Below are 26,839 nucleotides of genomic sequence, written 5' to 3'. Positions count from 1 at the left end.
TAGGTTCTTTTCTTTCTTCCCTTCTTTATTAACTGAAGCTACAAAGAACATAAATGTCACTGGGATTCTCAGTTCAAGTAAAACATCATGAGATTCCATATCCATAATCATTTCCTTATTTAAAAATAAGAGGAAATTCACATCATTCTTTGCCTCTAACCACTGCTCCAGTTCTGTGTAGTGTGAAATACAGTTGGAGTCAAATAATAGGACATATTAGTAAAACACTTATCTTCTTTAGACCCCATGTGAGAGCTAAGAAAACATCCAAAGTGGTGAGTATAATAAAAATATAAGAAATGTGTAACCTTTCATTTAAAAGAACTTATACCACTAAATGAATATTTTCCTTCAAAGTGGGAAATACAGAAGGCTAGATGTTTACACTGTGGAAACTGGTATTGCTCAAAATTTTTTGGAAGCCTCCTTTTGAATGTGACTTTGATGCAGACCCTGCTCTACCCGTGGGCTGCACGCACAGGCAGACACACACACACTCACACACACATCTGTCTCACTTGGCACTGTTGGTCCCTCCTTCACCTGCTGCCTGGTGCATGGAGGTGATGGCGGGTGATAAAGTCTCTCTTATACCCATGGATGAGAGCCAAGCACTCGGGATGGCAGAAGAGAAAACTGGAAGATGTATGGGTCCCTGCAGGCTGAGTGGGGCAGAGCCAGGACACCCAGCCTGGGCGGCCCACCTTCAGACTTTTATGTCAGAGAAAATAAAGTTCTATTCTGTGTAAGTCACTGTGAGTTGGGGTCCCTGTTAGTTGCAAATGAACCTAATTCTAGCTTTTACAATTAATATTTTTCTTAAAATCCACTTGCCATAAGCAAAAATTTCTTACCCTAAGGATACTGATAAGTAGGTGCCACAAAAAGAACGAGGAGGAGGAAAATGGGCCACGGTCTTCAGGGGCTGTTCTAAAACAGGCATTCAAAAAAAGATCTCCAGCACCATTTGAATAAGCACGGAGCCTTCCAACGTGACCATTTCCAAGAGTACTCACCTGGATGAATAAATTTAGGTCTTCCTGAAACTATCCCATTACTTTACTGTCAGACATGGAAGGTCAACTCCTACACGAGATACAGATTTAAGCCTAAGGGTATTGTGTCATACCATACATGGCAATACCCACATACTTTCAAAATGCAAGTGCGCACAGATACACACCGGAAAGCAGCTAGAAAATGTGTTTATGCTCAAACAAGAAAAGCAAAGCATAAAACAAAAGCATGCCTTGAGACTTACGTGGTTATCTTTATAGTAGTATGAAAGGGCAGGAAATCGCCGTCTACTGCGGAATTTGGAACTCCCCACGATGATGTGTGCTGTGGCCGATTTGGGAACATACAGTTCCGTAGGGTAAGAGTCACAGACCTGTCACAGGAAATACAAGGGGACTTTTTAGGCAATCTGGTAATGTTTTGAGGACTGCCATAAAAAATTCCATTTCACCATACTTATAGGTGGCATTCTTAAATTTTCCTAAGCAGGTTCCAGAAGAGGCTATTTTGAGGAAACAAAAAGCCAATTCAGGGGGAGATGAAGTACTGCTGATTCTGTGGAATAACAGTGAAGGAAAAAACAAGATACCCCTTAGTGTCCTTTCTTCTGCACTGTCCCTTCTAAGGTCTCTTCGTGCAAGGCAGAACAGTTGAGCATTTCTTTCATCAAAAAAGGGACAAATTGCAATTCTGTGTCCCGGAAAGTGAGAAAACGTTAGCCGCCTGTAGTTGATTGAAATACACTAGTTTATTGCCTGATACTAGGAGCCAATTTTCCTAAAAGTTAACTCCTGGGTCCCCTTACTGTCCTTGGCACATGCCATGTCCTTTCCTACCCCTGAGCTGTCAGTCAAGTTGTTGCTCTCCCTGAACACCTCTCACGTCTCTCTTTCCAAATCCCATCCATTCTTCAAGGCCCAACCCAAGGTCAAGCCTTCTCTCACCTTCTAGCTCATGTAGCATTCTCCTGTGCTTATAATCAATACCATACAATTTAACAGCTTTATTTTTGTTTCTTCTATGTTGTTTTTATAAGTAGTAAGGAATCATCTTCTCTCTCTGGGCAACCCTGGCAGTGATTACCACAGTGTAAACTCTAGCTCCTTGAAATGATCTTATGATTTAGTCAGAGACCAGGGGTTTAGAACCTGACCCCGATTTACCAACTTTATGACCTTGGGGAAGCCAAACTACACTGAGCATTTTGGTTAATCTAATCTCTGAAACCAATATGACAGCAATAAATATTATCTATCATGTCAGATAACACCCCTGGCAGAGCACTTCGGAAACCATGAGGTCTGACAGAAATGTTAGCGGCAGCAACAGTGGTAGGTGATGTTGTCATTGCTCAACACATATTTAGTTTTGACATCAGTAAATCAGGCTTTTGTCTTTTTTGCAGTGTAAAGATCATTCCATTTTCTGGGCTATGGAGAACCACCACTTATTTTCTAGAAATCAGGAATTTTCTAGGGATATCAAGAGAATCCTCAAGTAGGCACAGTGATCATGGACAAGCTTTATCTGCATATCCCGTAACCACCTCAGCCCACCCTTACCACTCTGGAAGATGGGATTGAACAGAATAAAAACCTACCCCAAGCAAGATCCACGCCTCTAAAGCTCTTATAAGTTGTTTTGTGATGATGTCCTACTCTGCCTGCCTCCCTTGTCTTTGTTAGCAGACTGATGACAACACCAAGCAGGAGATAAATGGGCCCCACAAGTGAACGTCACAGACCCAAACTGTAATTTCAGGACTCCACCAAAGATATTTTAGGAAAGAAGAGTACCATAGAGTTTAACCTGGTTTCTGGCACTGCCACTCTGAAGGTGGTAGCAACCTCGTTGTTGGACCCAGAGAGCTTTTACTGGAATTACTGCTACAAGACACGGCACTTCCTTCCCCATGCAAATATGGTATCTGAATCTCCTTTAAGTCAGACAGCTAGAACATTTCTACACAGACCACACCTGCTTGTCTGACATTCAAGAGACATGCAGTCATTGCACCAGGCTTATAACATTTTCTTAAAATAACATTTTTTTAAAAAGGGAGTAGGCAGGTTTTCCACCAGCTGGGGATTACCTACTTTCTCCCCTAAAGCAACACTAAGGAATTGCAAAGTAATTTATGATTGAGTGAAATCAGAATAAATAAATAATAAGTGAGATTTCTCAATATGCTTATTACATATGGCACCTTGAGTAGCAAGAATTGAACCACGAACTCTGGAGTTTCTGCCAGGCCAAGCCCAAAAAAATTCTCAGCTTGGCTCAGGCTGTGGCTCTTGCATGTACCATCATATCTAATATGGGACCAAGAGAGAAGATAAACACCCAGTGCCCACTCTCCTGGATATGCTTTGCCCCAAACCTAAACAGGAAACTAATTGCTTCACAAGGTCGTCTTTCTTCACAAGGAGAGCCTCAGGAAAGACAGCCTCTTTCCCTCTAAGACTACCAGGATGTCCACTCTTAGAACTGAAGAGGGTAGAGTTCTGTGGCTTGTGCAAGGAACAAGAGATCAACAGCCCGAGCTGAGCCAACAGTGATCAGGCTTGCACTGCTGTCGTGGTCTCCCCCTAGGAACTCAACACCAATGAGAGGGATTCCTGCTTTTCCCAGAGCACTGGGTCTGTGGGAAAAGACTTCATGGCTCAGAACTTCAATATAGAGGGGTTCTGAGAGGTACTTGCATGGAGAACTCGAAAGAGAAGCTAAAACATCTTTGGAAAAGGTCAGTCTTACAGTGCCGGTTAACTCTGGTTGTATAACCGGATGCAGCTTAACTCCTTACTCAGCTGGCAAAATGTAAATTTGTCCTGCTTTCATCAAAGTAGACAACACTTGCAAGAGGAAATTTTCAACCTTAGATAGCAACCAACACTGTCATTTTTTGCAGCAAGTGAATGCAGTTGTAGTCAAAATTCTGACAATGAATAATGGGTGGCACAGTGCAATTTATGCCACCATATTTTGAAACTCCTCAATGTTCCTCCCCAAATTTTGTCTTGTTCAGAAAATCCCATAAGAAAATTCAGAGAGAAAACAAGAAGTTCAGAAACAGAGAAAAAGCCTTTTCTCCAGATTTTTCCTAACAATGGCTCTGCCTTAGCCAAAGAAAAGTACATTACTAAGCTAATCATTTCTGCCTATTTTTTTTTTTTTTTTTTTTGTTAATAAGGAAACAGATTCTCCTTGTCCTCCACCAAACAAATTAGTTTGCCAAGTGCTCACAAGTCTTGGTTGGGCCATGCCAAGAGGGATCTTTTTTAGTAATTCATTTGGTTATTCAATAAGCTTTTCTTTAATACCCACTTTGTGCCGGGAGCGTGTTAGCCACTAATACAGAAATGTTGGTCTTGAGAATGTCACATTCTCAGGCAAACTGACCTTTGTTGATCCTATTGTAACCTTCCAGTAAATTTGTTTTTACTATTGCCAGGTAGTATCCATCTCCAATGCCATCCAAGAGGTCTCAGTCAGACCTCAATTAAGCACTTCGGAGTAAGAATTAGTTGTCAGGAATTGAGATATATCTACATAGACAACCTTCTTCTTAAACATTTAAGTCTTAAAATTTATCTCAAGGAATTTATGATGTAATAGAAAGAAGAAACATGGTATAAGCAGCATAAAATGATTTATACATAAATAGAATAATAAATAATACATAAAATATGGCTATAAAGAAATTAAAATGAACAAGCCTTTAAAAAGAGAAAGACTTTCTGGTTTGGATTATACTTTAAAATTTATTCCTAAAGAAACATTAAAATTTTAACCTAGCAATGAATGTCAATTACTTGATTTAAATAAAGACAATTTCAAGGAAATCTTAGCTTAGAGTATTAGATTACCACAGACAAGGCTCTTTTGACAAGAATAATAGTGGTGATGATAGAAATGATGATAGCAACAATAATTTAGCCTCTCCAAGTCCTCTCGAATGGAAAATGGCAGAACAGGTCCTGGCGTCTATGTTTTTGAACTCTGTGTCTGCCATCCTTGCCACTATGTGCAAATGCTTCCTCTTCACCAGATGACACCATCTGCCCTGCCTACCTCAAAGGACTTACAAGAAAAAATAAGATAATTCTTATAAAATAAGAGATGAAAAATTAAATTTTTTCTCAACCACAGGGTTAAAAACAAAAGGAATGGATGAGGATATAACCCTCTCAATGGACCACCAGTCAGCAATTTTCTGAAAGAACAACATTTTCAAAGTATTTCTAAGTTAGCAACAAACAAATATCCCCTATTTCAGTGACATTTATAAAATCAGAAAATTCCCCAAGTTTTTACCTTTTCTGTTTCAACACAATTTATTGATTGTTAGTTTTGTTTTGCTGTGTGTTACTTTTGAAAAGCAATGCTGAGTAACTGTTTGCAGTCTGTGCAATACAGAAGCTCAAGTGACCAAATATGAGTCATTTTTATGGTGCTAACTCCAGAAGGAGATTTTGTCAAAACTAGGCAGAACTTGTGTTTTCAAGAAAATATTACTCCACAATATGTGGTCCAGCTTCATTTTCTTCCTCACCCAAGGATGTGTCATATATTTTTTTTTAAATCCACCCAATTTTCTTTACTAAACATGGATTTTCCTTTTTTTCAGTAAGGATAAAAAATCACTGCAAAGTTTGACTTAGCAGAACGAACTACTCCAACTACATTAGACAGATACATTATAAATGATTGAGCCCAAAAAGTCCCAAATGTCCATTTACAGTGAAAGGCTTTGGTTGTCAAAATTTAAGTGTGATTGCAAAAAAGATTCAGTATCATGAAAGCGTCCACTCCATCATAAATAGCTATACATTCAATACCCTTTCAATAAAAGTCCTAGTGGAATTTTTCATTAAATCTAACAAGCTTATTGTTTGATTTACACAGAAATGCAAAGAGCCAAAAATTGCAAGAAATTCCTAAAGAATGATGTGAAGCACCTGGCCTGCAGAATATCAAGGTTTATTATAAAGCTATAATAATCATAATTAATAAAAATGTAATTATGGAATTTATACAGCATCAATTTAGCAGAAGTGTTAGCAAGCAGACCAGTGGAATATAACAAAAAGCTCAGAAATAGACTGACATGAATATGACATATTGATCTGTGGCAAAACCACCACTAAAAATTAGTGAGACAATTAGCTATCCATCACCTCCCCAAACACAAAAAACTACAGGTAGATTAAACATATAGATGTGAAAAAAGACTTTAAAACCTTAAAAAGAAAATATAGAAGAATATCCTAGTGAACTCGGGCAGAAGAGAAAGTTTTTTTTAGCAATATGATAAAACAGGAAACATGATAAGCAAGACTGACAAATCAAAATTTCTGAGGATCAAAAGACATGCTAGAAAATCAACAACTGAAAGGAGCTATTTGCAACACACTATAAATAACAGATTATTATCTGAAGTGTATAAAGAACTTCTACAAATGAATAAGAAAAAGATAAATAAACGTATAGAAAAATGGGCAGAAATTATGAACAGGCAATTCAGAGGAGTCAACTGGCCAATAAACACATTTCACTAGTGATGAGGGCAATGCAAATAAAACCACATTGAGATACTATACCACATCCAAGAGACTGGCATTTTCTAAAATTTAATTTTGTCATTGACAATAAATGGGTATAGAAATGAAACAATAAAAAGGCCTATAAGGTGAAATCTCACACTCATCCTTGTCTCCTGTCTACTCCATTCCTATCTACTCCCTATTAATCACTCTTGGGCAAATTACAAACACATATAAATACACAATATTTGTCTCCCTTTTATTTTTAGTATTCATTATACTGTGCATTCTTCTAGGAATCTATTAATGTATTTTAGCAATTTTTCCTTATCAATACATAGAAAGCTTCCTCACTTCTCTTTATGGCTACACACTAATTTAATTTTATGGATAGACCAAAAATTATTTAACTGGTCCCCTACTAAAGAAATTTGAGTTTCTTCTAATATTTGCTACTACAAACATTACTTCAATGAATAACCTTGTACATTATTGTGTGTGTGCTTAATATTAAATCCATAGAATACATTTCCAGAAGTGATACTGCCAGGTATGTGTGTGTGTGTGTGTGTGTGTGTGTGTGTGTGTGTGTGTGTGTGTGTATAAAACACCAACTGTGATGAGCTTGTGGATTAATGAGGACTCTTATACCCTGCTAGTAGGTCTGTAAATCCATGCAAACACTTTGGAAAAAAATTGAGCAATATCCAATAAAGCTAAAATCCATATATCCTCTAACCCAGAAATTCTACTCCTAGGTAGACACTCACAACATACCACAAGACACATAAAAGCCAGTTAATTAACTAACCAGCTAGCTAACTAACTAAATAAATAATTATAAAATCTCTGAATGAGAAAAAAAAATTAAAATCTTTGAACAAAAAAGAAAAAGCCAGTTAACAGCTTTATTTGTAATAGCAAGATAAAAAAAAAAAAAAAAAAAGGAAAATGAAAGAATGAATGCATTGTTCTAAACAACAGCATATTTGCAAAATGCAATACAACACAATGGTGAAGAATGAATGAATTAGAGGTATATATCTACCCTAACCTCTTTATGCCTTGAACATTTACTTAATCTCTCTATGCCTAAGTTCCCCCATTGGTTAACAGGGGACAATAACAATATCTACCTCATAGGATGGCTAACATTTCTCAAGATTTTAAAACAGTGCCTGGCGTGTGGTATCTATTATATACAGGTTTGTTAAATGAAATGAATCTCACAAACACAATGTGGAGTGAAAAGTCACGTATCAGAAGACTACATAAGGCATGATGCCATGTACAGAAAGCACAGAAACATGCAAAATAATGATGTATATGAATATTTACAATTGAAGGAACTCTATAAATAAAAGCAAGGGAATGAAAACACTAAACCGCAGCTGGCAGTGCTTGAGCAGGAGACAGTCTGAGCAGGAGACAGTCTGGAGGGAACATTAGGGAGATTTAACAGTATTGGAGACACCAGTTCTAACATGCTGCAGGAGGTTGTTGCTATTCATTCCATTATTCTTCAAAGCTTTTGGTGTGGCATGTTACACAATAAAAATATTTTTTAAAATGAAGGATAATCACAGAAAAGCAACGGGATGTGTACTTCCAAAATAATTATAAGAAAACACATGGAAAAACTATCCTATATATATATATACACATATGTGATATCTACATAAATCTATAGATACGAAGGAGGGAAAAAACATGAATAACAGAATACACAAAACACAACATCTAGAAAACATCATAGGTATTAATTTCAACCAAAAGAGATTTTCAGATTGAATAAAAAACAAAATCTAGCCATATCCAATTTTAAAAAGACAAGGAAATCATAAACAAAGGTTGAGGATAAATAGAGCTCTACTAGACAAAATCTGACAAAAAGAAATAGAGTCATACAAAATAGAATTCAACATTAAAAGCATGCAGAGAAAAAAACAGTATTTGACACTGATAAAGAGAACAACATAGAGAAGATGTCCTAAGCCACTACGTACTAAACAGCAGAGTTTCACAATGTAGAAAGCAAACACTTTTCAAAATGTAAGGAGAAAATGTCTATTCAACAATCATAATGGGAGATTTTTCACATACCTCTGACAGAACTGAACTGAGCAAAAAACCAAAATAATATAAAAAATGCAATTTAGATAGATATAGAATTTCATTCTCAACTAATGGAGAATATACATCTTTCCTGAAACCCTCCAAACGTCTATAAAAATTAATCAAATACTGAGCATTTTATGAAAACATGAATCTTCAAAAATTCCCCAACATCCTAATCCTACAGGCTACATGCACTGGTTACAATACAAGGGGAAAAAATTAACAACCAAATACTGATCAAAAACAAAAACATCAATAGCCTATCTGCTTGAAGTTAAACAAAGGAAACAAAAAAAAAACTTAAGCCCTTTAAGCATTTTGGTAGATTCTGGAAATTTATTCTTGCAAATCAAAATATGAGGGAAGTCATATGTACAAAGATGTTACTCCCAGGACTATTCATACAGCAAAAAATTATGAGCAACCTAAATGTCTAATAATAGGAAAATACTTAAGTACATTATGGTGCATTCATTTGATAGAATATTATACATATAGTCATTTAATTTTGCTATGAATACTATATAGCAGCACAGGAATTCCCTATGGTAAGGTTAATAAAATAATCAGGATTCAAAATATGTGATGGTCAATTAATAGGAAACAAGATACAAATGGTCAGTAAGCACATAAAGAGTTAAAATTGAAGAATTCAAGTCATAGGCATTAAATTAAAATGAGAAATCACTTTTTCTACTATCAAGTTGTCAAAAGAATTTTTTTAAAAATTTAACTCTTTACTGGTGAGGGTACAAGGAATCAAGTATTCTCATATACAACCGCTGAGAATTTATATAAATTTACCAATTTATAATATATAAACTTTCTGAGGTTCTTTTTGACAACGTGTACAAAAATTTGTGTAAACATTTTGACACATAAATTCCACCTTCAGAAATTTATCTCAAAAAATAATTTAAAATGTAGGCAAAGGGATAACCAAGGAAACCATGCCTAGACAACAGAAAATTACAACCTACACTAAGAAAAACAAAGTTACGGCCCAGTCAAAGGAACAAACGTACACTTCAACTGAGATACAGGAATTTAAACAACTAATGCTAAATCAATTCAAAAAGTTTAGAGAAGATATTGCAAAAGAGATAGAGGCTGTAAAGGAAGCCCTGGGCATATATACGGCAGAAATCAAAAGTTCAAAAAAACAACTAGTAGAATCTATGGAAATAAAGGGCACAACACAAGAGATGAAAGACACAATGGAAACATACAACAGCAGATCTCAAGAGGCAGAAGAAAACACTCAAGAACTGGAGAACAAAACACCTGAAAGCCTACACGCAAAGGAGCAGATGGAGAAAAGAATGAAAAAATATGAGCAACATCTCTGGGAACTCAAGGATGAAACAAAGTACAATAATGTATGTATCATTGGTGTCCCAGAAGGAGAAGAGAAGGGAAAAGGGGCAGAAGCAATAATAGAGGAAATAATTAATGAAAATTTCCCATCTCTTATGAAAGACAAAATATTACAGATCCAAGAAGCGCAGCATACTCCAAACAGAAGAGATCTAAATAGGCCTACACCAAGACACTTAATAATCAGATTACCAAATGTCAAAGACAGAGAGAATTCTGAAAGCAGCAAGAGAAAAGCGATCCATTACATACAAAGGAAGCTTAATAAGACTATATGCAGATCTCTCAGCAGAAACCATGGAGGCAAGAAGGAAGTGGTGTGATATATTTAAAATACTGAAAGAGAAAAACCGCCAACCAAGAATCCTATATCCAGCAAAGCTGTCCTTCAAATATGAGGGAGAGCTCAAAATATTTTCTGACAAACAGACAATGAGAGACTTTGTGAACAAGACACCCGCCCTACAGGAAATACTAAAGGGAGCACTACAGGGTGATAGAAGACAGGAGTGCATAGCTTGGAACACAATTTTGGGAGATGGTAGCACAGCAATGTAAGTACAAAGATAACTATGAATACGGTTGAGAGAGGAAGGTTGGGAGCATGTGAGACACCAGAAGAAAGGACGAAAGATAAAGAATGGGACTGTGTAACTTAGTGAAATCTAGAGTGTTCAACAATTGTGATAAAATGTACAAATATGTTCTTTTATGAGGGAGAACAAGCAAATATCAATCTTGCAAGGTGTTAAAAATGGGGAGGCATTGGGGGAGGGATGCAATCAACATAAACTGGACACTGTAACTAACAGAATCATTGTATTATGCTTCCTTTAATGTAACAAGGGTGATATACCAAGGTGAATGCAGATAAGAGGTGGGGATAGGGGAGGCATGTTAGACACTTGACATTGGTGGTATTGTCTGATTCTTTACTCTACTTTGATTTAAGGTTATTTTTCCTTTTGCTGCTTCCTAGCTGTCATTTTTTTTCCTCTTTCTTTTGCCTCTCTACCTTCTTTGACTCTTCCTCCTGCCTTGTGGAAGAAATGCAGATGCCCTTATATAGATAGTGGTGAAGGTGGTGAACACATAAATATATGACCATACAGAGAACCATCAATTATTTACTTAGGATGGAATGTATGGTGAGTGAACAAAACCAAACAAAAAAAAAAAAAAATGGGTTGATGACAAAACCTTGAGGGCAATATACTGAGAGAAATAGGCCAGACACATAAGGACAATTATTGCAGGGTCTCACTGATAGGAACTAATTATAATATGTAAACTCAAAGACATGAAATATAAGGTACCAAGATACAGGACGAGGCTTAAGAATGGGGAGCAGTTGCTTAGTATGAGCAGAATGTTCAACTAGGATGAACTTAAATGTTTGGAAATGAACAGACATGTCGGTAGCAAGATGTGAGAATAACTAACAGTGCTGAATGGTGTGTGAATGAGGTGGAAAGGGGAAGCTCAGAGTCATACATGTCACCAGAAGGAAAGTTGGAGGTCAACAGACGGGAATGTATAAAACTGAATCCTATGGTGGGCAATGTCCACAATCAACTGTACAAATACTAGAAATTGCTTCCATGAACCAGAACAAATGTATGACAATACAATTAGAAGTTAATAATAGAGGAGCATATAGCGAAGAAACATACATCTATTGCAAACTATATACTACAGTTAATAGTATTTCAATATTTTTTCATAAACAATAACAAATGTACTATACCAACACTATGAGTCAACAATGGAGGGGGGTTGGTTAGGGATAGGGGAGGATTCGAGTTTCCTTTTCTCTTTTTCTTTTTTCATCTTTCACTTTATTTCTTGTCTGGAGTAATGAAAAGTTTCTAAAAATTGAACAAAAATTAAGTGTGGTGATGGATGCACAGCTGTATGAGGGTACCCAGAGGCAAGTGATTGTACACTTTGGATCTTTGGATAATTGTATGGTATCTGAACAATCCCAATAAAAATGAAAAAGGAAAAAAAAAAATGTAGGCAAAGATTTTGCTACCAAGATGTTCTCACTGTTATTTAAAATCATAAAATATAACGATAATCTAAATATCTAAAAATTGTAGACTAATTAGATAGAGTTTGATATAGCCACAGTATATAATATTATGCAATGTTTATAGATGATATTGTAAAATATATTTATAGATGGGAAAATATTCACAGTATGCTCAGTGAAGAAAAGCAGAACATAGAACATATGTAGTATGATTCCATTCTTGCTATGTATATTTGTGTGGGTATATGTACATGTGTATACATAAAAATTGATATATATGTATATATTAAAATTCTGGAACATTCTACCCCAAACATATTAACAGTGATTAGCTCTGGATATGGCATTGTTAGGTTATTTTAAAATTGTTTTCCCCTGTATTTTCCAATTTTCAATAATGAATATGCATGACCTGTATAAGAAAATAGTTATCAAACTGTGGAAATGAGGGAAAAAAATGAAGCAAAGTTTTAAAAGATAATACTAAGAGTCAGGCAATGGGACAGTGGGTGTTTTGCTGTGTTTTATTCTCTTTCCCAACTCTCTGTAATATTCTTACATTACTTTTATTATTTAAAGTATTTAAAAATTAATAGTGAAGCCACACCTTTCTGTAAGCCCATCATTACTGGGAATGTGGGACTGATTTTGTCACTCCTGCTTTCCTTCTTCCCCTTACTCCTTCCTGTAAGTGTAGACACATTTCTTCACATTTTCTCTAGGGAAGCGTCTTGGTGACCTTGTGTACCAATCAAGAGTTCCAGCAAGTGCACAGACAAGCTGGTGCCAAACGGCCATCAGTCTCTGCCTTCCCCACTAATCACTCACTGCACTATAAAAAGACATGATGGGAGAAGGAGGCCCTGGGCTGACTTCTCCCACCAGCTGCCAGGCCATGGAGTGCACTGCTCAGCCTCTCTGCATTTCTGTTTTTGCAGCCATTAAAGGAAGGGAGCAGGGGAGATGGTCTCTAAGATCACCCTGAGCAAACATTCTGAATCTAGGTGCAGGGGGGAAATATAGTTGGCGATAACCAAGAGAGACTTGGAACTTCATGCATTTGTATCTACCAAGAGCTATGAAAACTAAAGGAGATAAATCAAATGTAAATGCGAAGTCATCTACAATCAGGATTTCATGAGGATTAGGTATTTGGATTTCTACTCAATGGTCTCCACTCACTCTGTAGTCTCGATTCACATCACTGAGCTGCCAGTAATTGTTGGGGAGGCCCATTCGCTTATATTCTTCATTGAGATTGATCAACATCCAGCCTTGTTCTCGTTCTTCTTTGTCCAGCTTGGGGTTGAATGAAAAGCAGTACAACTCCTCGTATTTCACTGCAAGAGAAGGGAGAACATGGACAAAGCAAGCTAAGTCAAAGCTGGAACCAAATCGCTCCAAAAGTCTTCTGTCCTTGCTGGAGTTCACCAAGAGGCCTGTGGGCAGGTTACCCACCTCCTCCCATAACTGACAAGAAGACCTCCAGACAGACAGACAGACCCGGCAAGAGCTTCTTCCCTTTCAGAAAACAGGGCTTTCTCCACTGTGTGTCTTAAAAGCAAATATATTTCCCAGAAACTACGTAAAATATGTAGCATAAAAATTAAGAACCAATGTATTCAACAGACATCAAAATTCAATTTGTTTACAAAGAAAGATTTATATCAAGCTTGGATGTGGGGTGTCCTCTCAGAGGTAGACAAAGACCCACCCAGGCCACTGCAACAACTATAATGTCACAGTATTAAAAAAGAAGAAATAATAGAACTTTTAAAAGTATGGAATTTACTAAATCTTTGCATTGAAAAATACTAGAACTTTTAACAGTTACATAGATATAATTGTGCTACTCATATATTTATAGGATTCACAAAAATATCAATTCATAATGCATGGCACCCTGGTCACAAGTTACAAGTTTAAGGATGTATGACAAAAGTCACCTTTTAATTCTGCCAAGGTGTCACGGTCCGTACATATCACCTTTTACACATCAGGCCCCCTCCCCAAGAAGATCTTGCCATTTCAAAGGAAACCTCCAGGCTGGCGCTGTCCAACAGAAATATAATGCTGCCACGTATGTAATTTTAAATGCTCTAATAGCCACATTAAGAAAGTCAAAAGAAACAGTGAATTTAACATGAATAGAATATTTTATGTAACTCAACATATCCTAAATATCATTTCAAGTACACAATATGAAACTTATTAACAAATATCTTGTATTTTTTGTTTTGCACTGTCTGAAATTGTGTGTATTTTGCACTAACAGCGCATCTCCGTTCAGACTAGCCACACTTCAGGCACTCAACAGTCACAAGAGGCCAATGGCTATCTTACTGGTCAGTGCAGATCTGAACATTTTTGATGGTAATAATAATGCCTGATACTCCCTGTGTCTGTTTGGCTATATTATGTCCCCCAGAAAGAGCCATGTTCTTTGATGCAATCTTGTGGGGCAGATATATTAGTGTTGATTAGGTTGGAACCTTTGGATTAGGTTGTTTCCATGGAGATGTGACCCACCCAACTATAGGTGATAACTCTGATTAATTTCCATGGAGGTGTGGCCCTGCCCATTCAGCGTGGGCCTTGATTAGTTTACTAGAGCACTATATAAGAGCTCCGATAGAAGGAGCTTGCTGCTGAAAGACACATTTTGAAGACAGCTGTTAGAAGCTGACACATATTTTGGAGAATGCCATTTTGAAACACAACCTGGGTGCAAGCAGATGTCAGCCACGTGCCTTCCCAACTAACAAGTTTTCCGGATGCCATTGACCATCCTTCAGCAAAGGTACCCTGTTGTTGATGCCTTACTTTGGACACTTTATGGCCTTAAGACTGTAACTTTGTAACCAAATAAACCCCCTTTATAAAAGCCAATCCATTTCTGGTATTTCACATAACGAAAGCATTAGTAAATCAGAACACTCCCTCAGCTCTTGTTTCATTCCAAATTGGATTCTAATTAGCTGTATTAACCCACGGAATCACCCAATCAGCCCTGTGGGGTAGGCTCATTATGGTCCTCATTTTACCTATGAGAAATTCATGGGGGATGGGGGCTGAAGAACATTCCCAGGGTCTCACAGCTAGTAAAGCTTGGGATTTAACATAGACTAGCCACACTGCTCCCCCAGGGCAGATCCTTCTTTCTTCTCCCCAGGTGGACCTCCTTAGTATCTTTTCTTTCCTTCTTCCATTCTCCTAATCTTTGTTTCTATCCAACAGATTTTTTCTCCTCACAGTTTCCTTAGGTCCCCCATTTTTTCCTTCATCTGCTGATGGCATTCAGCATCAAGAATTTAAATGCTCTAAGATGTATATATTTGGAGGGCTTGTGAAGGATTTAATACACAGACAGCCTGAGATCAAAACTCCATTTCAAAATTGTTTTGGTTGCTTCTGAGATAGCTCATCTACATGGGAGAAGAAAGGGAGCGATTGTGTTTTAAGTACCAGATCTTTTCGTTAGACGTGTGCTCTCTAGTAAATAAGAGCCAATGTTACTGTGAAATAAATTATGTTCTATTTCAGTCTCTCTTAATGTCACAGCTCTAAACTTCAAAACTGAAAATGCTATTCGAACAAGTATGAAAGTGCCTATATACGGTGCGTGCATACAAACAGAGTAGATGCCATCAGTGAAAAGTTTCTTGTAATCTTGCTAATTGGGCAGAGGGCATTTAAAGTTAAGACTATGTTTTGGGAGCAGTTGGCTCAACACTGACACGTCTTTTCCATCTCTAAGTACCATTTTCATGACTCAGGCATCTGATATTGTAATATCAACCACAAATGCACTTGGCTTAAATTGCCAAAAGAACCTCTTGAGAAAGCCTCAGTTTCCCCATTGAAAGAAGAGCTAATGAATATGGAGAAAAAATGGATGTTAAATTCCATTTGTAAGTATTTGCAAACATTTACAAATAGGTTTGAAGGTAGAAGAAGAAAAACAGTACATGACTACTGACGGTTTAATGCATATGAGCTGATGACCTGCTTCTTCTGGGAAGAGGTAATGAGTCTGCACATAAATTACACCAAGAATAATTTATAACAGGCATTAAGAAGATCATTCTTAAATTGAGAGACCTTTTGGATGGGTTGTCACTGAAATTGTGAAATTTCTTCTTTCAGAAAATTTTTAAGGAAAAGGACGATCGACCATTCCTCAGGCCCAATTTAAGTAAAATACAGCACGAAGGCAGGGAAACCTACATTTTTATCTGCCAAAGCCCAGTCTTGTTAAGAATTCCAGGAAAGGAGATGTAAGTTTACAGATATAAATTTTACTGAATATTTTCCATCTCACAATGTTCTGATCCCCTCATCTCCATCTCCTGCAAAATATATAGCAGAATTCCTAGCAATCAGCAGAGAGATAAGTTTTAAAAACAAAACAAAAAAACCCTAGGGCTAGAGAAATCTCTAGTCTTCATAGAATCTGAACTGAGACAGAAAATATTTGGTTGCTTTAGAAAGGTCATATCCCTCAGCTGGTTTTTCACCGCTTTAAAAACAGACATGTTAAACATTGCACTGGCTTTTCAGATCACAAAGTCTGGGGCAACACATCCAACATAAAACGGCTTTTGTTGTTAGCGACCTGCAGGTTTCACGGGAAGGTGCACTACAGGCTTCAACCCAAATGGCCTCTTTCTAGGCGGGCACGAGAGCTCCTGAAATAAGAAGCCAATAATCAACAAGTTTTGGACTATGAGAGTAAACTGAACGTGCCTCTTTAATTTTAAAAACTAATTCAGAAAGAATTATTTGGAAATAATTCTAGTATTTACTTCACTTACCTATTTAAATCATGTAACTAGCTAAACATAGGCTTACTTGAACACTTTCGATTCAGAAAGTAAAATGACAATTTCTAAACTACTAAAGAAGTTAAATTAAGAGCAATTAGCATTTTGGCTATGTCTCTAGGAAAGCCAAATCAGTGTTTCAGGACTAAGTAGACAGCACATAAGTTCAACCCAAGCATAGGGCTGTACATTTTGACTTATTTTATGTTCACACTGATGTTCACGTGTTTCGTATAGGGAAGCACATGTCACGACAATCGGATCAACGCCTTCTGCACTCATTACCTACCTCACCCTCAGATAATCCCATTTTCTATTTCCTGGAGATAATACAAGCCATCAAGTAGGAACTTTTTCAACTTTGAGCCACCCAGCCTACAAATATACCTGTGTCTGCACCCAATCTTTGCTCCTTCCCTACAGTAATAAGAAAAGGGGGTTCATTCTGCCAAAATAAAAGAAAGATACAGTACGATTAGGGAAGAAAGAAAAGTATTATGATGTAGCTATTTCCCAAGTATCAGGTTAAAGTTATGGAAACAGCATATCCAGGAAAAAAAAATATGTGGGAATTCCCTTTCAGTGTAGCCTAACTGGGAGAAACAAAAGGGAATTTAATATGAAAATCAGAAATACTTTTAAAAAAACTAAAGGAAAAACAAACATGAATCAGCACAGCAGAATGCAAAGGGTGGGGAAGAGAAGGAAAAAGTTACGGACAGTCATCAGAAGGACACACAAATGTGGGGTTTTCGGAACCCAAAGTAACTACTGAAAGCTATATTGCTCCAGATTCCCTCCTGAGCTCAGACAACTTAAATACAGTTGAAAGACTATTCAGAGGGGTAAAAAGATAACACAGCTATTATTGACTTTGCATATTTGAGCACTCTTTGCATATTTAAAATAAAAATTACGAAGTTGCTTCACTTTGGCTGTCTATTTTAAACAAGCAAGTGCTTGAATTAAACTTTAGGACAGCCAAAGCTAACACTTAGTAGAAACTGGCTACTAGACTGAGATCAGTATCATCAATTCAAAAGAAATTACCACTTCAAGAATTATTTAAACAGCATAACAGATAAGGACTGAAAAAAGTTACAAATCGAGCAACTGAAACTACATCAATCATTGAGATTTTAAAAACCATAATAAACATTCAGAAGAAAAAGGGACTAAGACGAAGTGAAAAAATTGTAGTTTAGTAAAAATGGGAAGATAAAAGAAACAGTTTCAATGCTGAAGGACCCACAAACACTAAAGAGGGAAAGATAATTGACACAAAAATAAGCAGCAGGAGGCGAATTTGAGGAGGGAGAAGAGAAACAACATAAACTCTGAGAAACAGGGTCTTTTAGTCAGAATATTTTATATTCTTATTAGTACATTGGATCTTTGGGGTTAACTTATTTTCTCATTTGGGCCACAATCTTCATTTCAACCAAAGTTATTTTGTTACTAAGAAGTAAAAAGCTTATTGAATGTGAATTTGTCCACATTATTTTTTTTTTTACTGGGATCTTTTATAGTCTGTGACCAATTCTTACCAATTTTTGTTCATACAAAAAGCAAACCAATGAAATACCTCAAGTTTTTTAGTAAATTGATTTTACCCTTATTTACTTTTATCCTAATTCAGCAAAAAGAGAAGCTCAAGAGCTTTGAAATAGCTCCTTCATAAGTTTTGACTTAAATGGACTCCCAAACAGATCTTAGTTAAAAAAAAAAAAAGAAGAAGAAGAAGAAAGATAGAAAGAGAGAGAGAAAGAAAAAGGAAGGGAGGAAGGGAGGGATGGAGGAAGGAAGGAAGGAAGGAAGGAAGGAAGGAAATTCTACACAAGACCCTGCAGTTAGCTTCGACCATTAGGGGATACTGAAAACATGTGATTGGTGTCGGTGACTAACCAGAACAACCAGGGAGTGCAATGTTGTACACTAGAATTCAAAATATATTTTCCTCACTGACCACCACAAACACACACACACACCCTATACTGATAACACACGAAGAGGGTGAAGGTGTGAGTATTTTGTAAAAGATCCTCGGATGGTTCTGATAAGCCACCCCAGTCGAGTTTCCCGGTTGAAAAACACTGTTTCAGTACCCTGACCCCTTCTCCTTTCTCCACCACCACCAGATTCAAAACCATGGTTCCAAATGGTTACAAAGTACAGCCTTTAAGGTGTCCTGATTTTAGCATTGCCTTGAATGTTAAAATGCTTGGTTTCTAATTCATCTTCCCACACTTATTAAAGTAACATGTTTAATGCAAACTGGCATTTCTAATTCCAACGTATCAAAATGCAAGTGACTCTTAAACCCTCATTAATTCAATTAATTACTAAGGTTTCCATTTTTGCAAATGGAAGGTCTCTGGCTACATCTGATACCTAACTTGGGAAACATCAACTTTAAGAAAAAATATTTATTTTAAAAAGTGGGAGAACATGGTGATTTCCTCCCTCGAGATTCTCCCAGGGAAAGCCCCGGCTTTCCCCGCCATCAGGGGCCACAGCCCTCACGCCACTGTACTCCCTCTTCTAGCTGCTCAGCATTTTCCCAGTTCTCTGGGCTACTGCTAAATCCCATTAATCCGGTCAGAGCACATCCATTAATCAGTGACACAGGATTTGCTGGCACACAATTCTCCTCTCATTCTCTACCGCATGCAAGCTAACATACATCTTCCCAGAACTTCTGTTCCAATTATAGTGCACCCTCTAAAAAGTTCAACTGCTTTTTTGGTTTACTCTCTGGTTCTTTTCAACACTGAGATGAAAAAGCCTAAACCAGCTGCCTTGAAAGGGGAGCAAAGTAATGTCAAAATTATCAGATTTTGATAGCCCCCTGGGATCGCTTTCATTAAATAACTTTAACTCTTAGCTATCCATAAATGATATGGTCACATAAGAAAGGTAGGACTCAACCAAAGGCCTTGAAAAGTTTATAATCAAAATTCTTGTTCTGAATCAAAAACCATTTGGCAAACAATAAGCATATATTCTATTTCCGTTAATGACTTCTTTGTAACACATATTATTTTTGTATAAATGATCTCTTTTCACTGTATTCTCCCAAGAAATTTAGATGTATGTTTCCTTTAAACAAAAGAATACCAAAACTCACACAAGTCACACAAATAGATGAGAAACACTTCTGTAGAAGTGAACTTTGATCCATAAATCTGAAGATACCAAGATGAGGTATATAACAAGAAATTGCAAGAAAGAACATACTTGTCAAATTTTTCAAATACTTTTCAAATATTCTTCCCACAATACTTAAGAGGTTTTGTTTAGGAGAACCAATATAGCCATTCACTGATGTTGCATCAACCTTGGGAAACATAGATTACTATCAAAAAGCAATAGAGGCCAAATCTTAAAAGCCCCAAAGTGCGGAAATCTGCACTAGACATGTTTGATAACAATGTTCTCCATACAAAATAATTTTCCAGTTTTTTCTTAGGCCTCTTTCAAGTTGGCTTGATAACCATAGTGTCAGAAGGACATAATTTTAAGGTGATTTCACCCTGAAGGAGAATACACTATAACACCCACTGAGATAAAGTGAATAATAAAATTCATGACAGAGGCCCATATATTAGATAACTCAGAGAAAGCCTCTACAAAACAAGAAAGTACAATAGGTGATCACTGGCTTCAACTGTGTCACTACATCCTGTATCACTATAATTCCTAACCACTGTAAAACTTTCTTGAACATCATTTGTGAATTTCTTAGGAGTGGCTCCATTTTAAATGCAGAATTTCCCTGCCCTACCTGGCCTTGCAAGGCGTATCAGAGAGATGTACACGTCGTGGCAATCTCTTTCCTGGGGTATGACGAGTTGTACTATTTGAAAGTTCTTGCAGCGAATAAGCAGAGGGCATCCAGAAGTGGTTGTTGCCTGCTTCTCAATGGTGGAAATCTGACTGTGAAGAATCTAAAACCAAAAGCTGATGTAGATAAACTGCACACAAATAACTGATAAATATGACAAAGAGTAACACAAGCCTTCAAGCTACATAGATAGATGAGAAACACTCCCCAACCTTTAGCTAGCTCAACACTTGCACTCAGGTGACAAAACCAGGGACATTTGGGGTAATTTTATCTTTCAGTACCAGGCTCTCCGATATCCAGGCTAACCTATTTGGATATATTTCTGCACAAGTCCAGGTAAGGGAATACTTTCGTAGCCAAATGTTGAATATACTTAATAGCTAAAATTAAATAAGGTCATGAGAAGTTAGTAAAATAAACCATTGCAATCAACAAATGTTAGAGATGGCTCCGCTGGGAGGTGCCACCATGCTCCTTATTTCCACATGGAATGCTCAAGTTCAACAGCAACTTGGGATTCTTGTTTTCTGAGCTGATGGTGGTCAGAAGATATTTATCTTAAAGGAAATCATGCCAAAGAACACTGCTCTGGCATTTTAGGAGGGTCTCTGCTCAGTCCTCAAGACCAGCACTTCATTCTTTAAATTTCTTCTCTGCTATGTGATGCCTGCTGCCTTCTGCTAAAAACATAAACCATGTCTAAAAGGCATGGAAAAGGGAAAATCTGCAGTTTCTGGGATTTTGGTTTCAGTCACAATGTCATGGTTGGGTTGCTTAAAAAATAAGAAATATTTAATGGTCCCATTATGAAGTATCACAAATGCTTGATGAAGCTTTTCCTATCTTTTCTTTTCCTTTTCTCCATCTTATTTTTAATTGTTAGAAAAGCAGAAAACGTCTAATGTCTAAATGGCCTGTATTACAGGATCCTAGAACTGACTAATCAATTCTAAAGTACATCATAAATAGTCTTCGTAAATACTGATATTATTGGATCTCTACTTGATGGCTGTAACATGAAACACTTGTATTTTCTGGCCATTTTAAAATCTCTCTTTGATGATGTTCAAATAATTGAAGTTTAAAATGCATAAAGAGATCAAGTAGATTTGACTCTGTGCAAAGCACACATTCCAGAATCAATATTCTAAACGCCTGAATGCCAAAAGCCTACCCACCTTGCCCTGAGGACAAATAAAAAGAATGAGAATCAAAATTTTTTATTTCAAACATAAAATACATGTAAAGCCAAAAAGCCAAAAATAAGGAAAACATACCCATGTTTCTTTTCTTGTGTCAGGAGCATTTTCCACGAATATGACGTGAGTAGCCGTCAAATACAAAGTGCCTAGCGCTGCTTTCTTAGAAGATACTCGATCTGCCAAGCGGACGTTTTCAACCTAGAGATATCAGTTTGATGGAAAAAGAGTAAAGCAAAAGAGCGACTGACAAAACTAAATAAAGAATATGTAGATAATCTCATATTTACTCCAAAATATTATTTTGAGAATTTCTCCAATCATAAAAGCCAAAATCTACCCCCCTAAAATTAATTAGATCTCAGAATATGCTTCTGCATATCAAAAGATAAAAAAATTCACCAATTACTAAAAGATGTCCTTAAATGTACCACAAAAGATTTATAGATCTTGTTTTTCAACAATATTCTCTCTGGATTTGAAACAGTCAGCATATTAATTTCAACGTAATTGTATAAAATTTCTAATTTAAGGCAGAGTGTTTATACATTGACGTTCTAAGTTTACAGTTTATACAATAACTATGTGTGAATTATGTTCCATGAAAAGAAAAAACACATTTTCCTATGGGCTTCTCAGTACAAATGGCTTCAAGGCTGTTTGCTTTTATATCAACTGGTAGGCAACACACGTGTACAGGTGGGAGAAAAAATATCTGAGAAACATTCCACATGTTTAAAAGGAATACCTACTAAATTAAGACCTACATATTCATTTGCAACAGAAATTCATTTAGAATAACTTGTAATAAAATCTCTCTAAAAAACGGAATTCTCATCACTCAGCTAAAATTCAAACTGTTAAAAGAGCTTTCTAGAAACCATTGTTATTGAGCAGACATCTCTTACACGCAGAACAAATTCAAGGATATATGCACTGAGATCATTCCAGTATGAAATATAATAGAAACAGCAAGATAATCCCTACAGGGCAAGTGAAAACTGAAGCAGTTGAGGACGCTAATAAGGCACAGCCACCACAGTCGCCAGGTCAACATTCCTATACTGACCACAGGGCTCAGCAATGCTGCAACTGCCAAGCATCAACCAGCTGCAGACAAACACTAACTCAATCCTCATCCCTCAAATCTGGATTGGAAATTTGTTTCCAAGAGGCCGTTTAGGAACTACCGAATCCTATTTGCTCCATTCCTTTGTCTAACATGGAAGCTGTGGTCCTGAAATAGTTTGGGAGAGCCTCAAACTTCTCATCTGCTCCAGGGAAGCCTCACAGAAACCTTAGATGAAATGAACACTCCTCGGGCAGCCAAGAGCAAACAGCACACATGGCATTCCACCACGTCAGTCTCTTCTGTGCCCACAGAACCAAACTGGCCTTCCAGGAATAGCTCTTGAGTGTCCCATCCCACTTCTTCCCAATTAGCCTTGATTTTCCAGGGATCCACTGAGGTAAATGATGAATTTGGTATTTTGAATAATTTTCAGTCATGCAATTTACTCTGTGATGCTTGTGAAATTCCTGAGGCCTTGGGAACCTCTATGTTTGTTCAACACCAGTGCCCCTAACTTGCCAGATCTCCAGCAAAGGTGAATACAGGAAACATGGTGCAAAATTATGTATTTGAGATTTACTTTGGTAGTGAACTTTCATTGTCTCAAGTTGCTTTTGCCTGGAAAGCAGATTCTGGGAGGAGGAGCATGGTGGAGAGGACTTTCCCGAGTCAGTTTTCCCAGCCAAACAGGGCTAGGAACCCATGAAGGGGGTGCAGACCAGCTCCAAGGTGCCCTGGGGAGGGGATCAGGAAGGGGGCCAAGAGCTTCTCCAATGGCTCCCAAAGCTGAGCTTTCCTGGTCTTCCCAGCAAATGCAGCCCTTTGGCTAACTGTCGCCCACAGCCCTGAGAAAGTACTGCATCTTAGATCTCCACCACCACCACCCCTGTCTGGGAATGGTTGAAACAATGGCTGCCCTCAGAACCAGGCCCTAACAATCCAAATTCGCTAATCAAGAGCCATGATCAGTGTTTGGCCATGCCAATCCTGCTCTTGAGGAAGAGGAATTCTGTGTCCCTTTCTGTCACCAGCGAGTTGGCCTGGGGCTGAAGCCCACAGCAGCCTGCAGTGAGAATGTGGGATGGGCACCAGTAGCCACCAGGTGGAGAGAGCAATTCAATGTTCTTTATCGTAATTTTTCAGCCATTTCCTCCCACTTTTCCCTGGATGCTGTACAGTGTTTGAACACAGTTGCTTCAGACAGTTGTGCCTGTTCAATAGTTGTTTTAGTGAAAGGACTGAGGCCTGGAGCTTCCTACTCTGCCATCTTCCCACAATTGCACCCCTGTTTTTAATGGGAACACTTCCAATATTTCACCATACTGACTATGACATTGGCTAATACATTATCACACTGTATAAGTGACCTATTCCAAGTTTATTAAGAGTTTTGATTTTCAAAAATCAGGAATAAGTGTTATGCCTCTTTGATACCTAGTTGGATAAATATTTTTTGTTTTAGTTTTTATGTAATCAAAATTATTAACAGATTTCTTAATCTTTAAAGCAGTCTTGGATTCCTGCTATATGGCCAATTTAGGATTTGAATATTCCTTGGATTTTCTCTGCCATAACTGTGTTTCCGTTTTTGTTTTTGTTCTGTTCTGTTTGTTTGTTTGTCTATACTCTTAGAGACTGACATGTACCAGCCTATTTGTGCTATTTTTATCAGGTAAATTAATCCAAGTTATGACTGTCAATTAATTAGGAAGCTTTCTACATAAAAATTATTTGTTATTTGAAACAAATACAGGCAATTTTAACAGAAAAAATTCTTTAACGATTCTTTCAATTTCTTATGTAGTATAGATCTCGTCAATGTTTCTATTTTTTAAGTAAATCTCATTTTGATGAGGTCTATTTGCTTTATAAATTTTATTGCAGACTGTCAAATTCTTACAGTTCTCTTTATCCCTTCTCTCATTCCTAATTTTGTGAATTATGTTCTTATCTTTTTGTGATTAGATGGGCAGACATTTTTCTTCTAAGTAATGCATCTAGGATTTACCAATTTTATAATTTTTCTCTTTTCTAACTTGTTAATTTCTGCTTTGTTAATAAATGTTTTATCTTTCTTTCCTTAGATATGTTATGTCTGTTTAAATTCTCAGGCTGAACAGTCAGCTCATAAATTTTCATTCTTCTGTTTAATAACAAAAATTTTTAAGTCCAATCATTTTTTTCCAAGTAAATCTTTGGCTGCATCCTGTGAGCTTCATTTGCAGTATTCCTATTCTTCTTACTTTCTGGATAATCTACAGTGTTTCTTTCTTTTTTGACCCAAGAGTTATTTAGGAGAGTGTTTTTCAACTCCCACATGGTTTTATACATATATATATTATAAACTTTATTACTAAAAATTCTATTTTTGAACTAACTACTAAAAAATATTAGGAAAGACAGTTAAGGAGGAGAAAAGCAAAAGAATATATTATTTCTAGAACATTTCTACGGGGAAAAACTCATTTACGTGCTAAAATGTGCCTAGCTAAGTTAAGTGGTGATCCAGGAGTGGTTTGCCAGTTAATATCTAAAATTAGAAGGTAGACCATTTTTCTTGCTTTTAGGACTAATGAAACAAAATTTTTTATTGGGATAATCATATTGGACATAAGATGATTTTTAAGGCAAAAATATTTAATATGGATTATTCTCCCTACAGAAGTGATGGAAGCTATACTACTTAGATTATTTTTAGAAAACCTCAGTGGGACAGAACAAGGCACACAGATGGTGGTAGATTAAAATACTTAATGGGATTTTTCCATGTCTTTTTGTTAACTTTGGATGCTGCTGCAGGAAAACTACATCCCAAAATTTGGCAATAGTTGTTACAGGTCCCAAGCGGAGACCACAATTGTCAGAAGTAATTTTGAAGACATGGTGGGGGCGGGGGTGGAGGGAATAAAAAGCAGTGAGGGAAACACCAACAGCATGATTTTCCCGATGGTGTGTAACCATAAAGGAAATAAGTAATAAAAATTGAAATTCAGTTGTCTGAGAAATTCTGTGAAGACTGTGTCTCTAAAGTCAGTCATCCTAAAATGAAATAAATCTCAGGGTTTTGGCACTATCTTGAGGACTCATTTGTTCAATAACTCTGCCCCATTTTTCGGCTAAGTTAATTCTAACACATGCACCCATGTCATAAGCTATGTGGTAACAAGGCCTCTTTTGTACTTAGAGATATGACTCTTAGGAAATGTGGTGGTTTGGAGCTTTGCACCCCAGAAAAACATGTTTTTAAATGTAATCCATTCCTGTGGATGTGAGCCCATTGTAAGAAGGACCTTTTGATGAGATTACTTCAGTTAAGGTGTGGCCCACCTCAATCAGGAGGGTCTTAACCATATTACTGGAGTCCTCTATGAGCAGAGTGAGATTCAGACAGACAGAAAACCATGGAAGCAAGAAGCTGAAATTCAGCGGAAACTGGAAGAGGCCAGGTGAGGCCACCATGTCACCACCATGTGACAGAGCCCAGGACCAAGGATCACCCGCAGCCAGCCCTAGAACTCCAGTTTTCAGGAAGAAAGCATCTCCTTGATGACACTTGATTTGGACTCTTTCCTAGCCTCAAAACTGTGAGTCATTAAATTCCCATTGTTTAAGCCAACCCATTGCATGGTATTTGTTTGAGCAGCCAAGGAAATTAAACAGGAAACTATCAGCTTCTTGAGACAAAGTTATTGCAACTCCTTTTGCTTGTTTTTAGGAACAACATGCTTAAGACACACTACGTATTCAAGCTCTGAAAACAGAATTTCCCCTTTGCAAAACATATTACTATATATCATTAATTCTTAGA

The 26,839-nt window shown here is 37.1% G+C and overlaps 1 protein-coding gene across 2 annotated transcripts in view; it reads right to left on the bottom strand.

Annotated features, from left to right (window-relative positions):
* Positions 1-26,839, bottom strand: part of MTMR7 (myotubularin related protein 7) — a 96,034-nt gene that overhangs the window by 47,074 nt on the left and 22,121 nt on the right. The window contains exons 2-5 of one of the 2 annotated variants that reach the window (XM_037831229.1): positions 22,038-22,160; positions 20,698-20,849; positions 13,273-13,430; positions 1,262-1,390 (exon numbers count right to left, since the gene is read on the bottom strand). In XM_037831229.1, coding sequence (XP_037687157.1) covers positions 1,262-1,390; positions 13,273-13,430; positions 20,698-20,849; positions 22,038-22,066 — 468 coding nt within the window. In that variant the 5' untranslated portion in view covers positions 22,067-22,160. Of the gene's footprint in view, positions 1-1,261; positions 1,391-13,272; positions 13,431-20,697; positions 20,861-22,037; positions 22,161-26,839 lie in introns of both variants that reach the window. The other variant, XM_037831228.1, reaches the window with a different exon arrangement.

The sequence above is a fragment of the Choloepus didactylus genome, chromosome 3 (assembly GCF_015220235.1).
Source record: "Choloepus didactylus isolate mChoDid1 chromosome 3, mChoDid1.pri, whole genome shotgun sequence".
Lineage (NCBI taxonomy): Eukaryota > Metazoa > Chordata > Mammalia > Pilosa > Megalonychidae > Choloepus > Choloepus didactylus.
The sequence above is the reverse complement of the archived record's forward strand: the minus strand, read 5'-3'. Positions and strand labels throughout refer to the sequence as shown.